We start from the raw sequence: 17,765 nt of genomic DNA, 5'->3' as shown, positions 1-17,765 counted from the left end.
AGTATACTACTCAAACTAGAATCAAAAAAATCAAGTTGAAGGCATCCTCTGACCTCTCAGACTCCTGAGCCTGCCATCCATACCTGAACCCAAAAAAATCAAGGTTGGGTTGGACAAACTCCTCACTTCTATGATCTAAAACTTAAGCCTATCATCAGGATTTAGTCCCCCTTGTGTCTGGGTTACAGAACCTCCAGAAGCTACTGCTGGGGTTACATAAGAAACAGCCACAGCAACTGTGTGCACAGCGATGCTCCAGCTGCCCCATCCTATCTCTTTAAATGAGAAGGAGCTGCTGCGCTCTGCCTGTGCGCGTGTGTGGAGGAGAAAATACAAGACAGAGAGGGCTACTCTGTTGTGGAGGAGGACTAGACGATCGAAAACACAACACAGAAACGCTTTCGCTTACATTTTAAAAGCTTTGCAATGAAGGCGCTGTATTAGTTGTCATCTGCGCTTGACCGATTCGGATTCCGAACCCGGATGCTTTTGTATCTATGGGCTCGGTAAGCGCATCTCTCGCCTCCAGATAGGACAGAACGGGTAGGGCAACCTACTAATAATTATTTATTTCGCATTCGCTGCGCCGAAACGCTAGGAGAAACGTGATCGAGAGGCAGCAGCGATAACAGCACGCTGACCATGGATTAATGCCCGACTGAATTTTCATCTGAGAGGTAAGAGATGCTGCGGAAAAACAGGCCCAAGGATGTGTCCATGGGTGCAGTCAGTGTGTGTGTGTGTGTGTGTGTGTGTGTGCTTGTGATGGATGACGGGCTTTTGGGTTGTGGCAGCAGCATCCACACTGCGGCTCATGCGCTCCGACGAGGCAGAGGAGCCTGCAGAGGAATCGAGGGGCGATATGGGGTGAATGGCGCCGGGTGATCCAGCTCTTTGTGTCCATGGTTGGGCCTTTGGCAGACAGAGCTGATCAGCCGCATCGAGCTGCGTGTTATTAACAAACACCATGACGTCACGTCTATCAGTGACGCGACCTCTTGCGTTCTCATTTGTGTGGCATTTGGGTTTCTTTTTTTTCAGTCATTTCAACGCGGTGTTTTTCTGAGGTCGTCTTAGTAAATGCACCTTCTGCTCTGTCAGCGTTTTTCCAGTCTCCTCAGGCTCTAGGACATGTTTCTAAACCCTCTGATGTCTGCAATTATAAAGTCAACATTTCCTCTAAAGAACCTAAAGGTTGTTAAAGTCATCTTAGATGTTTAAAAACTTTAGTGTTTGTTGTGTCTTGTGAATTTGAGGTGACATCATCAGAGTTCTTTCCTAACACCTCAATGAGAAAGTCTAATTCAAAATGCTGACATGCCTGGTGGCACTGAGCTCTGTAAGTAGTACAAAGTTTGAAAGATGCTAATAAACCAAGTATTCTTACGCCTTTTTTACTGTATGTTTGGAGCTTGTACCAACTCAGATCCCAGAAGAACCTCTTATTAAAAACATTTGCAAAATAGTGGTTGAGATTTGAAACTGTATAACCCTCGAGCAACACATTGCCATCATGGATGTTGTTGACCGGGTGTTTGATGAGCCAGTAGCTGTGGTAAAGCTAAGAGCTAGTGTTGCAAATGTACATATATTTTTTAAATGAATAAGTTTAAACAGCCGATTTTTCTTTTAACTTCAAAGGATGGATTGCTCTAATTTATCTTTTGACTGAAAAACGTCTCCGAAATGAATTAACTTAATTCATAGTTAATTCATTTTGGACAAGTTTTTGTAACCCAGCATGTGCTGTATTGTTTGAAATTTAAATCTCTTCAGATATTTTTTATTTTTAGTTTAAGTAAACCCCTCATGTTAGAAACTTGGTATCTTTCTTTATTACATTTTAAATCAAATCATTGTTGTTTAGTTTGACAATAATAAAAACAGTGTGAATCGGGAGGAAGGTTAGTGCTGAATTCAGTCCCTACCCCTGTGATCTTTGAATTTATCCATCACTGGGAGCAGCTTAACATGGTGTGTTTGCACTGACACTAGTAAAGTGTGGGTCTGCTGAGGTCTGCACAACTCACTATTTAATAAAGCAGGTATTTTTATAAGTCCAAACAAATACTATCTTGTTTAATAAGCTAACAAATCTAAAAGTGTAAACAGAGTTGTCGTAGAAGAATGAAATGGACATTTTATCTTAATGTACAATTTAAAGGCAGCTCTCTCACTCATACATCAGATGCTGAGCACTCCAGCAGATTATAGAATCTGCATCTTTACAGCTTGAAAATGTCAGACACAGAGGATGTGTCTTGAGTTTTTTTGGTGTAGAAGGAAAGTGCTTGTTGTTTCTGTGCACAGAGTAGATACTCCCTCAGATAAAACAGTATTGGATATTTAAACTTTAGGAGTAAAAAGAAATGCATGTTAATGCTAGCTGATGCACTTTAACAAGCCAAAAGAACAAGAACAAATTTTGGCCAGTGGTGGGAGCAATCAGAAAAGAGGGAAAATGTGCAGAACTTTGGCAACAGGATACGATACAGGAACTTTCTCACAGTTTTTAGGAAATGTTTGCTGCATTATTTAAGTTAAAGAGCTGGTTTGCTTTCAGCCACTTGGGATTTAATGGATGCTAATCCCTAACTACACACTGATTAAGTATCGCTGAGCTTTTCAGTGGAGGATAGAAGAACTGTTAAACAGGACAGTTAAACATACAGAGTGACACAAAAATTAATATGGAAGAATGATGTCATGTAGAGGTCCAGACTTGGAGAGTCAATACCATAGCACACTAAACCTGTCCTAGTAGCACACGATGGCCCAACACCATTCAAATTCATTTTTAATAGAAACTTCTAAAAGTAAATGTTTCACTACAAATCTGTGTAACTTCTTAAGTCTAAGGAAAGTTGGTTGATACATATATCACAGATCACAGATATATCTTTTAGCCTGATTGTCTTTTTCCCCTGACCTGAATACGGACAAAATTTGAAGTTGTCCTCATCTTGCTGGTTTTGAATGCAGCATGAAAAATTGTCCGTAGATTGTGTCTGAGCTCTAAGGGGGCCTGGTGGCTCAGTGTTACAGCATTGGATTTGGATTCAGAAGGTGGCGGGTTTAATTACCACCCCACCAGGTGTGGCCCCACCAAGCCATCAAGGGCCACCCTGGTGCCAGAAGTGACAAGAATGCATAAAAACTCCTCCCAAATCAACATGTGGGATACGCTCCAGTGTGAGGACCCTCGAAGGGACAAACTGAAAGCTGTTGATCTTTTGTGTCAGAAATCTCCACCTCTGTTCAGGGAAGGATTTTCCATTCTAGTATAGTTGGGTCTCTTCACTCCTCTCTCAAACCATTTATCCTGCTTGTTCAAAATGATTACCTTTTTCTGCTCAAACAAGTTTTCTTCTTTGTCCTTGAAATTTGGTCTTAAGGTGGGAGGCATGATTAATGTTGTTCAAGGTTTGTGGTTAAAACACAAAATTTCACTCAGGACTTGATGTCAGCCTCCTTTGGGGTAGTACTGGATTTTGTGGCCTATCATCCAACTCAACCTGCTCCTAGAAATGCCTAACTATTACTGTTGGCCTAATAACCTGTTGGCACAAAGGATGTATGGCCTATACATTTTACACAAACAGTGTCTTGACCCAAACAGGCACTTTTATTTCTCTAGAATATTTTTGTAGTTACACTGTATGTTTTACATCTGCAACAACAACTGTTGATCTGTCTTCTGTCCTCACTAACATTAGCTGACCTCACAGAGAAAGGGTTGATAAAGTAAGCCCTCCAAGAACAATGGCAGGGTAAACAGTGGGCCATAATCTCATGCAACTATAGTATACTAATCATTGGGAAAGCCAGTTTGCATTGAGTTACTGAGGTCTGAACAGAAGGAGGTAGGAAGTACTGCCCAGATGACACCTGAGAAAAGACATTCAAATAGACAAAACACACACAAATAAATTTAAAGAAACTTCATCACAAGCAAAACACATGCGCAGCATTAAGAACAAAACTGCAAAAATCCATTTCTCAATTTGCAGTGCTGTGAGCTATATACAACTGAAGAAATCAAAGATTTCCCTTCAGAGGTCAACTCAGCTGATCATCTTCCACCTGTTGATTGGCATGAGATTTTATGCGGAATGCTCTTTTGGTCGAAACCATTTTTATCCGGCCTCGGGTCCCTTGGTGGCTGGGTGGGGGTACACCTGGTGCAGTGGAATTCAAACCCGCGGCCTTCTGCATTGCATGCCAACCCAATGCTCGACCACTGAGCCACCAGACTGTCCCCCATGCAACTGAAGAAATAGTGTCTTTTAAAACACAGTTCTTTTGCCACAGGAGCTCTAGTGGTCATATGTGGTTACAGTTTGGAAAACATAAACGTGCCTCTTTGCTTATGCTGAACCATGCCCTCAAACTGTTGCATTTGAGGGCAGCTCTTAAACAGGTTGCTCCTCTCTTTTGTCTCTTTTAAAGATTTCCAACTTGCTCCTGTGTTTGATTCTTAGATAAATGCCCATGTCAATTGAGGCTGCAGTAAACTTTTTTGTCATCAAACCCAAATCATGTTAATTCATGTTAGTTGTACTGACATTGTGCTCTTACAGATCATCACAGTCTTTAGCATTCATCTTGTCACTGTAAACTCCAAGTGGGCATTACTCTTGTTGTTCCTTATGTACCTTAATTCTCATGACTAGTACATTTTTTTCAACATATACGTCTGTGGCCTATTTTTAAAGGTTTATTCAACACTGATGAATACAGTCACAGCTGTTTCTGCAGCTGTGGCTGTGAGTGTTACCACATCATTGCTAATGCAATGATACAAATGAGGATCCCACATATGATATGCTGAGCTCCAGTGGAAGAACTTCATTAAGTGCTCATTTCTTCAGTGTGGAGAAAGCTTTGAGTATCTCTTGCCTAGTGTCAAGGAGAACTTTTTCTACAGGGTCAGTGTTATTTTTCTCAGAAATGGAACAGCATCAACACGTCTTCATCCTACAGTCCTTATCATTATCCATCATGAATCATCAGCTAACTCAGCTTCAGCCATAGCCAAGGTTGACTACTAACCAGGCTGAGCAGGAAATTGCCTGTGGCCTCAAACCATTTGTGTTAATTTGATACTTGTCACATTTGCCTGACAATTTGCTTGGCTAAGGCACACTCTGAATTTAAGGTATAAGGGCCTTAAAGAACAGGTTTACAGTTTTCAAGTGTTTCTTACTTGTATGAACAAATTATAAACCCACATTATGACCTGTAATAGCACAGTTGGTACAACAGATCACTTGTCCGCATGTTGATTTGGCACAGTTTTTATGCAGAATGCCCTTAATGATGCAAAACCAGGCTCAGGGTGGACGGCCATCTACCTTGAATGGTTGGGGTGAGTTGAAAGTGGTGAAAGAAAAGAAATGAGCAACAAAAGCAACAACAAAACATCGGGCAGGTTAATAAAACGAATTAAAACATGCCTAAAGGTTATCCTTTTAAATACTTTCCACGTGTCACAACATTGCTGGACAGATTCAGGTTACTGACAACAGTTGAGCTCTGTCCTCAGCTGTATTGGCACAAGGACTCAGAGTACGGGACTACTACGGGAGAAAACACAAAGAGTTAATGTCATACAGTGGTGACAATTGTGGGGTGAGAGGAGAGAAGAGAGGGACAAGAGGAGGAAAGGAGCTCAGTGCATTGGGGTGGGTCAAGCCTATAGCTGCATAACTTTAAGTATATGCTTTATCAAAGAGGAAGGTTTTAAGCCTAGACTTAAAAGTAGAGAGGGTGTCTGCTTCCCGCATCTGAACTGGGAGCTGGTTTTACAGGACAGGAGCTTGATGGCTAAAGAATCTACCTCCCATTCTATCCTGAAAGTGGGTAATTACATTAGCCCAACCTAGAAGTAACGCAGGGACCAGTTTTTCGGCATCACTTTGAGACAGGATGCTCCTAATTTTGGCAATGTGTAGGTTGAAAAAGGCTGGTTTAGAGATTTGTTTTATATGTGCAGACAAATCCTGGTCAAAAATAACTTCAAGGTTCCTTGCAGTAGTACTGTAGGCCAGACTTATGCCATCTAGAGTAACAATATGGTTGGACATCCTATTTCTGAGATTTTTGGGCCCAAATACTATGACTTCAGTTTTGTCTTAGTTTAGAACTAAAAAATTGTGGGACATCCAGGCCTTTATGTCATGTAGACATGCTTGAAGCTTGATTAACTGATTTTTTTCATCTGGTTCCATAGATAAATATCATGGGTATCATCAGCATAGCAATGCAAATGTACTGAGTGTTTTCTAAAAATGTTGCCTAAAGGAGACATATATAAATTAAAAAGTATTGGTCCTAACACAGAGCCTTGTGGAACTCCATAGCTAACGTTTGTGTGCATGGAGGATTCATCATTAACATGAACAAATTCTATCAGATAGATAAGATTTAAACCAACCTAGTTCAGTTCCTTTAATCCCAATTTCATGTTCCAGTCTCTGTAATAAAATGTTGTGATCAATGGTATCGAATGCAGCACTAAGATCTAACAGAACAAGTATAGAGACGAGTCCATTATCTGATGCCATGAGAATATCGCTTGTGACTTTTACCAGTGCTGTTTCTGTACTATGATGAACTCTAAAAATTATTTCTGTAAAAGTGGTCACATAATTGTTTTGCGACAATTTTTTCAAGTATTTTACAAATAAAGGTGAGATTAGATATTGGTCTGTAATTGGCTAAAACACCTCAGTAAAGACAGGGTTTTTTAAGTAGTGGTTTGATTACAGCTACCTTATAGGCCTGTGGTACATAGCTTGTTTCTAAAGATAGATAGATAGATAAAAGTGAAAGGCTAATACACAGTGACAACAGCACATGTCTGTTGTCACATGTCACATGTCCACATGTTAAAATAAATCTGATCACTTTAAGACAAAAACAGCACATTTGTAATGGGATGTGCAGTATCTACTATAAATGTAGCATCATGTAGCTGCATACACACACCATCATGGTGCATACAAACCTTTTAAGTCTTCTATATACATTATTACAACCAAAAAAGCTTTGGTTTCACAAAGAAATTACTACAGGTTAGTGATCATTTTCATTCATTGCTTGTTTTGTTGTTTTTGCCGCTTCTGGCTGATACCAGGCAGCAGAGCCTGCACACGCTTCAGCTTCCCTGCCTCCCTCCTTTCCTGACAGAAACAGCACAACCCCATGACATAACTGATGGATGAAGGGTATGTATACATGTTGCTGTAGCTGCGCAATTATTTGCTTATGATGAACTTGCAGTATTTTGTTTTAGCCATCTGAGCGAATACATTGTTCATCTGTTCTCTGATCTGCAACATGTCTGCTTTTTGAAACCTTTCTAAATGCTTGCTGTCTAGTTTACAACATTTTTTGATTATGTAATGGATGAATGGCAGAGGAAGAGCCGGTTCACATCTGCTAAGGGACTGAAAACAAATACTTTAAAGTGATAAAACGTAAAACGCTGACAGATCCAGTCATACTGAAAAGTGTTATTGATTGCTTATAGACAGTGTATACATATAAGTACATGTTTGTTTAAATGGATGCAGCAGGTGCTGATAGCACAGCTGGTTGTGTCATTAGAGTTGGACAAAGAGATGCTGTAGGGTGTGAAGCCCTATAGTCAGCGTGTTACATAACTGAGCGGGCTGAGAAGGGAACTATCCGCCTGCTGCTGATACAGTGCGATCACAGAGAACAGCGGGATGAGGCCATGAGACACAGCATTCATTTACACTAAGATGTGTTTTTCACTACAAACAACAAAAGACAAACAGCATATTCAAACAGAGCGCTATTTCTGGCTGCAACATTTTGATTCAGCTGATGGTAACCCATTGTTAGTCAAATACCAATACTTTCCAGTAAGAACCACTCCAATTTCACATCATTATGCATTCCTAACAAATGTCCATGACCTATAACACTGTCATGCTGAGGGTCCTTGATGTGAATTTAATTTGTTGCAATGTTCTGAACACATGAAATTGATTGCACATTTGTCTGTCCTGAAAAGAGGATTTGTTCTCTGTAGCTCTTTGTTTTCATTTTTGCAAATGGGTTTTTGTGAGAATGTTTTCTTAACCAATGTAAAATTTTAAAATCTTTTAACCTAAAAAAATGACTGCTGTTAAGCTGGTTAAGCTGGACTAAGTTAAGTACATGTTAAGGACTAAATTCACCACTCACCTTTATAGTTTCTATTGTTTTCATCATTGTCAAAAAAATAAAAAATAAAACATCCATTATTTAACAATATTTAAGACAGTAGGTTTCCACCAATAATGTTTTTATTAAACTGCAAACATATTTGTGAGCTTTATCTAGAGTGCATGCTAGGAATTCCAACTGAGGGGTACTCTCTGAAATTCATTCAGCTCATCATTTTAAAGTTGTGTGGAACTTAAACTAGTGCTGACATGACACTCATCCCCAGTCCTCCTTTGCTTCACACTCTAGGTTCCACCACACTCTGCACAGATCTTCAGGTAGCCATAATTAATAAATTGGAGTAAAGACAAAACACAGCAGAAATTCTTTTTTTCTGATTGGTTTTAAGAGTGAACGTCACTCAAAATGATTTAGAAGATGATACTTCGGCATTGCTGCCAGTACTGTCCAGTGGGTCTGTAGCTTTTACCATACAGAAACCCTTGTGTATCTGTATAATATATCACTCAACTAATGAGTGAGTTTACAAGAACTGAAATAAAAAATGCTGGGATGCTACAAAACCCAGAAAAGTTACACATAAATGTAGAAATGTTCACTTGGGAAACATACACACGAAAACAAGGATTACCCACAAACTAAAACAAGGTCAGAAGAAATGACTAAGACACCAAATGAAAACCAAACCAAACCTCAGACCAAGGCAAATAGGTAAAAGAGTCTAAATAACACGACACAGGCAAACCAGAAGGTGGCTTGTTGCATCTAGTGGCAAAGATAATGATCTGATGGGGAACAGGTGTAAACAAATGTGAAGGGTGATGAGTGCTGAAGCTGGAGGAATGAACTGTGAACAAATGCCTGGGAACTCAAACAAAGTTGTGTGTCAAGTACAACGTGAGAAGAAATTATTTTCATCATAGTTTCAGTTTCCTGCAGCAACATATGGGTAGTGAGTGTGGAGTTTACATGTTCTCCCTGTTCTTGCATGGGTTTCCTCCGGATACTCCAATTTTCTCCCACAGTCCAAATACATTTATTTTAGGTCAACTGATGACTTTAAATTGTGTGAATTTAAGTGTGAATGGTTGTCTGTCTGTCTGTGGACCCCACCTCTCACACAATGACAGCTATGATAGGCCTCAGCCCCCACAACCCTGAACAAGATAAGTGGTTAAAATAATGGATAATATTGAGTCACAGTGTACTGTATATTCATTTTACTTTCAACAACTCTTGTTTAAAAGTTCTGGCAATAAAACCTGGAAATTTGAAGATTTTCTAGCTTAAAAATATAAAACTTAGATGCAGTTAGAGTGTAAGAACCGATTATGTTTTTTAAAAACCGTTAATTTGTATTTTTGGAGGAGAAAATCAACTTACATGTTGTGAAATGTGTGACAAAAATAATCTCAACTCAAAGTTCACTTGTAAGCATTTTTCCAGAGCTTTCAACTGCATCTCTTAGTCTTTATCAGTGGATTGTTTGCTCAGCTGTCATTGAGCTACTATAATTGTAGAAACCATAGTGGGGGAACCTTAGTTAAGCTTGTTTTGTCAAATCTGTTTGTGTCAGACAGACAGTGTACGGAAAAATTTAAAGCTGACAATGCAAATAGTGCATTATTACAGTTTGAACGCATTGCAATAGTAAAAATAAATGAATAAACAAATAAATACTGCACAAAAATATATCAATATAGCCTCAACACTTTCCTGAAGCAGAACCCATTTTCAGCACAAAAGACTATTAATTTATTATATGATGAACAAGGTAGATGACCTTGTTCAATATGGCATAGTCTGAGATTCACCACTTATTAATACCACAGTATTTAATGCCTTTGGCTCAATGAAGACAACATCAGTTCTGGTTGGTAGTCAGCCTAGTTTGACATACTGTAGATGGCTGCCTCTTTCAAAACATATATCTCTTTAGTCCAAAAAACCCTTTCAGATAAGCAGTGAAATGTCTTCAAGAACCTCAATCAAGTTCACTATTTCACTTTGTAAAAAGATTTGAAAAACATTTATCATTTCCTATCACTTCACAATTATGAACCACTTTGTGCTGGTCCATTACTTAAAATCCTACTAAAGGTGGTTAGGGAAGGTAAAAAAGCACTATATACAGTGCCTTCCAAAAGTATTAATACCCCCCGAAATTGTCCACCTTTTTGTCATGTTACAACTACAAATTTAAATGTATTTTATTGCGATTTTTAAGTTTTTTCTTTAAAAAGAAAAAAAAAGGAAAGAGATAAAAAATGTATCATTTAACTTTGACTTCACAATTATGTACCACTTTGTGTTGTCTATCACATACATTTCCAATAAAATAGATTTGTGATTGTAACATGACAAAATGTGAAGGGGTATGAATACTTTATCAAGGCACTATAAGTGCAGACCATTTACAGTGCATCCAGAAAGTATTCACAGTACTTAACGTGGGCGACTGTGGCGCAGGAAGGTAGAGCGGTTGTCCACCAATCTCACAGTTGTTGGTTCAATCCCCGGCTCCTCCTGTCACATGTTGAGTCCTTGAGCAAGAACCCCAACTTAGTTGCTTCCAGTGAGTGTTGGCCAGCTGCATAGCAGCTCCCCCATCAGTGTGTGAATGGGTAAATAAGAAGCAGTGTAAAGCGCTTTGAGTGCCAATAGGTAGAAAAGCGCTATATAAGTGCAGACCATTTACCATTTAACTTTTTTTACATGCACAGGACAGGGTTAGATGATTTGCTGTGGCGACTCCTGAAAGGGAACAGCCGAAAGGAAAAGAAGAAGAAGACATGTACATAAACAAATCCTTTGCTTGCAATAACTGCATCATGCAGCATGTGACCCATTCATTTCACCAAACTTTTGCATTTTTGTTTTGTGATGCTGTTCCAGGCTTTTACTGCAGCATCTTTCAGTTGTTTGTTTTGGCCCCTTCAGGCTCCTCTTTAGCTGGTAAAATGCAGCTCTATAGGGTTTAAGTCTGGAGATTAACTTGGCCAGTCTGAAACTTTCACTTCTTGCCCCTGAAGAACTCCTTTGTTGTTTTTGCACTGTGTTTTGGGTCATTATATTGCTGCATGATGAAGCATCTACACATCAGTTTGGTTGCATCTGCAGACAAAATGTTTTTGGAGACTGTAGACTGAGTTCATTTTGCTGCTGCCATCATGTGTAACATCAATCAATGAAGATTAATGAGCCTGTCTCAAAAGAAGCCATGACATTACCTCCACTGTGTTTTACAGATGAGCCTATATGTTTGTGATGGCAAAACCTCAAATACAACTTTGTCCCAGAAGTTTTAATGCTGTACTTTTTGGCAAATTCCAGCTTGGCCTTCCTATTCTCCTTGCTAATGAGTGGTTGTCAGCTTTTGGTATAGCCTTTGTACCTTCTTTCACAGTCTTCTGTGAAGAGTAGATTGTGATACCATCTCTCCTATCCTCTGGAGGTTATTGCCAACACTTGTTTCTTTCTTTACAGCTCTCACAAGATTTTTGTCGTCAACTGCTGTTGTTTTCCTTAATCTACCCATTTGACCAATTTGTACTGGCTGTGGCCAATGTTTATGCAATGGCTCTGATGGATGTTCCATCTTCTCTCAGCCTCAGAACAGCTTGTTTTTCACCCATAGACAGCTCTCTGGTTTCCATTTTAACACCTGTTAACTATAAATGCAGTCTGAACAGACAAAACTCAAATGCGACACTAAGCATAGACATTCAGTGCTATTTATTGTTTGAATAATCAATGTCATAAGACACACCTGGGCAACAAAACACACGTTGATGTCAAACCTAAGTGCAAAAATAAAGGAATGTCACTTCACTGTTCCAATACTTTTGGAGGGGAGTGTATATACAATTATCCACAAATGCAAAGTAGTCAAGTTTATCTAATCTTGTCATAGTTTTGAATAATTTAAAATAGACTTTTCCACAGTTTCCAGTATTTAACAGCACACTGTAAATCTTTTGTCTTCCATCAGGTTCCTAATGTTGAACATGTCCACCCCCAGCGAGCTGAAGTCTCCCTGTGTGACTCGCAACGGTATGGTGAAGTTGCCCCCTAGCCAGCCCAATGGTTTGGGCAGTGCGAGTATCACCAAGGGGACACCTGCTGCCAAGAACCGCCTTTGCCAGTCCTCTTCAGTACCCTCCATCCTGCCTCCTACGCCATCCTCTCTTCCCTATCACCACCACCACCACCTGGACGGCCCTGGCCTGCCCCACTCAGCAGCCGCTCTCTTGGCCTCTGATCTGGACCCTGGAAAGACTCTGATGGGTGTGAAACCGTCCCTTCGTCAGCTTCCCCCTCTTACTCTGCCCAAGCCCATTCTGCTAGAGCGCCAGCTTGTTCTAGACGAGAAGCTGCTTAACCGACTGCTCTGGTACTTCACTACAGCGGAAAAATGCATGCTGGCGCAAGTGTGTAAGACATGGCGCAAGGTTCTGTACCAGCCCAAGTTTTGGGAGGGTGTGACACCCATCCTGCATGCCAAGGAGCTATATACCATCCTGCCCAATGGGGAGAAGGAGTTTGTAAGTCTACAGGCCTTTGCCTTGCGTGGATTCCAGTCTTTCTGCTTAGTGGGTGTGTCAGATCTGGACATTTGTGAGTTCATTGACAACTACCCACTGTCCAAGAAGGGGGTTCGATCAGTCAGCCTCAAGAGGTCCACCATCACAGATGCTGGTTTGGAGGTGAGACTGCATGATTTTTGAAATGCGCACAGATTATTTGATGATTACTTTAACATAGTGGTTACTTTATAGTACCATACAATATTTATTGCTATAGTGAGAACAAGTCCAATGTCCTGCAGTCTCAGTAGCCACTGAGGGCATACTCACAGTAGGTAATCCATACTGCACCTGAGCATGTTTGACCCCCAAAGTCTGGTTTGTTTGACTAGTGTGAAAACTCTGTTCCATGATCTAATTAACCATGTTGTTGTCTGCTTAAAGAGGTGAGCCTGGGCATGGTGGAGTTGGTCACTACTGTAAACAATCGTATAGAACTCCAATGCTATGAGATGTGAGTGCTTCTCTTTAGCACGAAAAGTTAATTTGTGGTGACATAAGTGTGATTAGCAAGAATTGCTAACAGCAATGTATGTAACACTCCCTTGTGTGAGTACAACAGCTGTAAAAGGTTGTGAAGTTTCTATTAACACAAATTCACTTAGTATTGTTACTTGCTTCTGGATTTCCTTTAATCGCTTGTAGTGTAACTGTAAGCTACTATCACTGCAACTCAAATATTCCTGCACATGTGTTTCACATTAAATCATACCAGTGACTTAAGGGATACCTTTAGCGATTTTCTAAATTATTGGTATTTTAAACAGTCTACATATATGCACTAAAGCAATTAGGAATTTTCTCTACTAATGTTTAGTGTCTGCAATATGGACTAGTATATCACATATTACAGACACACTGCATCACTGGATGATATGAACATTCCTGCAACTGTTCTATATCAGCAAACCTTCACAACCCTTGTTTGTGTTAAGATACAGGGACATGTAAGACCCCACTGTTGTGTCCTGAGAAGATGTGGTTTATACTCCACCTGCAGATTAATCTGAGTCACCTAAATTCCTGTCGTTTGTTTTAATCCTGCTTGGTCTGAGTGAGCTCTAAAGTCAGTTTTCAGAAATTCAGTGCAACACTAAAACTATTTCTATAAAAGGATTGTATTTGTTATCAATATGTTTTAATAAATACATTAAAATCTCGTTTTGTTTTTGATGCCAGAAAACCATGTTACTGATCTGACAAACCTAACATCGTGTTGTTATTTAAGTTCAATGCTTGCAAGCATAGTGCAGGTTATGACACAAAGGCCCTGTGAGCAAAGAAAGTTAAAAGACCCATTCTCTTCTGTCCAGGACCTCCAGACAGGGAGACACACAAACCGTTTTGGTCATTTTGCAAATCTTTGATCATTTTCTGTCGATATTTGATTCTTATGTACTTAAGTTATTTTTCATTGTTTCAATCATTTTTTTCAAACTTTTGTGGACAGTCGGTTTTTGTGCCTACTTAATGAGCTCAGTCACTTTCAAAGAAGAAATATTATCACTAGGTTGTCAGAATTGCTTAGTAATTTATCTACGACTGCAGGGAGGACATGTGGCTGTCTTCCACATTCTTCCTAGATATAAATACCTGTATTGTCAGTTTTGGTTCACTGTGTAGCTTTTCTGTAAAATTATACTGCAGTCGAAATTCATTAGACAATATTACTTCATGGTGTGATTAAAATTAACTATCAAGTAAAAGTACAAAAGTTCTAGAGAGGTGGAGGTCTGCTCTGGAAATGAAGCTTAGCCGTAGTAAGACAGAATACATTTGTGTGAATGAGAGGGACCCAGATGGAACGATGAGGTTACAGGGAGCAGAGGTGAAGAAGGTGCAGGACTTTAAGTACTTAGGATCAACGGTTCAGAGCAACAGAGAGTGTGGAAAAGAGGTGAAGAGGCGAGTGCAAGCAGGTTGGAATGGGTGGAGAAATGTGTCAGGTGTGTTGTGTGAGAAAAGAGTATCAGCGAGAATGAAAGGAAAGATGTTCAAGATGGTGGTGAGACCAGCGATGTTGTTCGGCTTAGAGACAGTGGCACTGAAGAAAAGACATGAGGCAGAGCTGGAGGTAGCAGAGCTTAAGATGTTGAGGTTCTCTTTGGGAGTGACGAGGATGGACAGGATCAGGAATGAATACATCAGAGGTAAAGCTCATGTTAGATGTTTCTGAGATAAAGTCAGAGAGGCCAGATTAAGGTAGTTTGGACATGTTCAGAGGAGAAACTGTGAATATGCTGAGGTCGGAGCTGCCAGGCAGGAGGTCCAGAAGAAGACCAAAGAGGAGATTTATGGATGTAGTGAGAGAGGACATGAAGTTAGTATGTGTGAGAGAAGAGGATGCAGAGGACAGGGTTAGATCGAGGCAAATGATTTGCTGTGGCGACTCCTGAAAGGGAACAGCTGAAAGGAAAAGTACAAGTACACAAGTTCTGTCAAAAGAAGGTTTACAAATAAGAAGTGTGAAGACAATAACTTTATTTCTTTGATGTCATTCAGTGGTAAAACTAATTTCACTGTCAAGTGAGCACGGAGTCATCAGATTGCTGTCAACAGAGAAAGTCTTAGTATTCCCACATCACACATATATCTGAGTGAAAATACTTCATTTCACTTCATTCAATCCTATTGACTAATTCTACAACAATATACAAATCTGAAAAACAGTGGAAATACTACAGAAGATAGTGCACTGCAGTTCCACTTCATCTGGATGCATTCTAAACCACAGCTAAGCAAGTCTGGTGCTATTATTTGTGCTTTACTTCTGGTTTTTTTAGAATCCTTATCTTTTTGCTCTCATATTCCAATGCTAGCAACAAAAGAGGCATAATGCTTGCTGAGTATTTCTCAGTTGGCATTTCATACCTGCTAGGCTAGGCTGCTATTCTGGGATGAGTGGATGGTTGCCATGGAGAGAGATGAAATTGTTGGCTGCATGATCTATATATGGACTTTTCTGTTATGGTGTGCTGATTAATGCATTACCATCTTCCTTAGCTTTTACATTTACTTCAGAATATTGTAGAATAATGTGGAATAATCCATGTTCTGAGAAAGTCTAGACATAGTGTCAATTAAATTGTCAATTAAACAGTCAAAACTCTGCTCAGTGTTGGAACTCATTTTAATTTAATTACAGTAGTTTTGTTTCATAATTCCACCTCTTTGTTAGTCAGTTAACAGTCAGGACAGAGTTAATGTGGTTGCCTATTTCTTTAGTCTGAATGAGTGGAAATTATGTAGATAAAAATAGAAGTAAAAAGTCAGGAGTTATTAAAATGTTTTTATACTAATGTTTAATAGGACAAAAGGGGGATTTGACCCCAAGAAGTCAACACACTAAAACCCAAGAACCAAACACAAGCAAATGAATTAAAAAATCCTGGTGCAATGTTTAAAAGTAAAATTGGTGATTTGTTACTATTTTTTCTTTCTGCGTTTTTGGTTTATTTGCATGTGCTTTCTTAAGTTGCAGTGTAATAAATTGTATAGATTATATATATTGTATAAAGATTGATAACCAATGTATGTACCCAATTTTTAAATATGGGCAGACAGCCATGAACACATTTCAAAGCAAATCTCTGCTTTTGTACTAAAACTGTCAGGTTACTGTTTTTCAAATAAACCAGGAAAATAGACCAGTTCTAATGACGGTTATTAGGTTATTGAATGTGTCAGCTATACTAGTGCTAACAGTATGGTGCCTTGCAGCAGTGTTCTATACGATTTTGGCAACAGGTAGTCACCTACACTGTATGTATAGGTCAAACCAACATTTAGAATTATGGAATGAAAATAGCTAAAATGAAATGGATATGGACAAGCTGCAGGTAAAACAAACAGAAGGAAAGACAAAAAACAAAAAACATTTGCTTTGTGCTTCATTGAACTCCCTTTTCCAGAAACGTTATGCATTGAAATTATATGCATAATAAAACCTGCAATGACGTATTAGAATTAAATAAAAATGTTAATTTCTCTGTCTGGTCTTTACACTATAACTAAAAGGAATTAAGTCTTGTTCACACATAATTGCAAAAGGCTTTAGTTAAAAAGGAATTATTCATTGATTTGGGTGGTCATGAGAATCCATAATTCATCTGCTTTTAGCTACTGTTTAATTTCTTTTTATGTCTCTGTCAGCACATTTTAGCAGCTACATCAGAAATTCAGTCTGATGACCTTTATGTTGCAGGTCATGTTGGAGCAAATGCAAGGCCTGATGCACCTTGAACTGTCCGGCTGCAACGATTTCACAGAGGCTGGGCTATGGTCCAGTCTGAATGCGCGGCTAACTTCCCTTAGCGTCAGTGACTGCATCAATGTTGCGGATGATGCCATTGCTGCAATCTCACAACTCCTGCCCAACCTATCAGAGTTGAGCCTGCAGGCCTACCACGTCACTGACACAGCAATGGCCTACTTCACAGCCAAACAGGTAGGTTGCCTAAACCAACCAACAGATACCAATAGATACCAACTTGGTACTTTAACGTTTACATTCACATACAGTAATTACAAACCCTGTTTCTAGATGGAAAGATGATGTGTAAAATTAAAATAAAAAGAGAATACTGTGGCTGCTTGTAAGAAAAAGATTATGATCTCTGAAATCTATCATCCAATGATCAATAACTGCTCCTTAAAGTTACAGATACAGTGTGAATCACCACTAAGTCATTCATTAATTTGTTCATGACTCACATAAAGTTAGTGTCCATTACATGGAGACTAGGGGGCCCTGGCTTTCATGTTCCATGTTTTCACCTACATACATCCATACATTGTCTGACCCTGTCATCTCAACCAGATAACCTTTATTATTTATAACAATAATCAAAGTAGCAGGTGACTGTGGCGCAGGAGTTAGAGCGGTTGTCCACCAAACCCGCAGTTGTTTGTTTGATCCCTGGCTCTTCTGGTCACATGTTGAAGTAGCCTTGAGCAAGACACAGAACCATAACTAAGTTG

General features: G+C 39.4%; 1 protein-coding gene across 4 annotated transcripts in view; it reads left to right on the top strand.

The window, feature by feature from the left end:
- Positions 1-276: 276 nt before the first annotated feature.
- Positions 277-17,765, top strand: part of fbxl16 (F-box and leucine-rich repeat protein 16) — a 34,016-nt gene continuing 16,527 nt past the window's right edge. For 2 of the 4 annotated variants that reach the window (XR_010911786.1, XM_067487219.1), the window contains exons 1-3: positions 280-677; positions 12,191-12,905; positions 16,990-17,232. Coding sequence is in view for 2 of the 4 variants with exons in the window: in XM_067487219.1 (XP_067343320.1) it covers positions 12,198-12,905; positions 16,990-17,232 (951 nt within the window). In the remaining 2 variants the exon portion in view is untranslated. Of the gene's footprint in view, positions 678-12,190; positions 12,906-16,989; positions 17,233-17,765 lie in introns of all 4 variants that reach the window. The other 2 variants (XM_067487220.1, XR_010911787.1) reach the window with 2 other exon arrangements.

This window comes from Channa argus, chromosome 20, assembly GCF_033026475.1.
Source record: "Channa argus isolate prfri chromosome 20, Channa argus male v1.0, whole genome shotgun sequence".
Classification (NCBI taxonomy): domain Eukaryota; kingdom Metazoa; phylum Chordata; class Actinopteri; order Anabantiformes; family Channidae; genus Channa; species Channa argus.
This window is presented reverse-complemented; position numbering and strand designations above follow the sequence as displayed.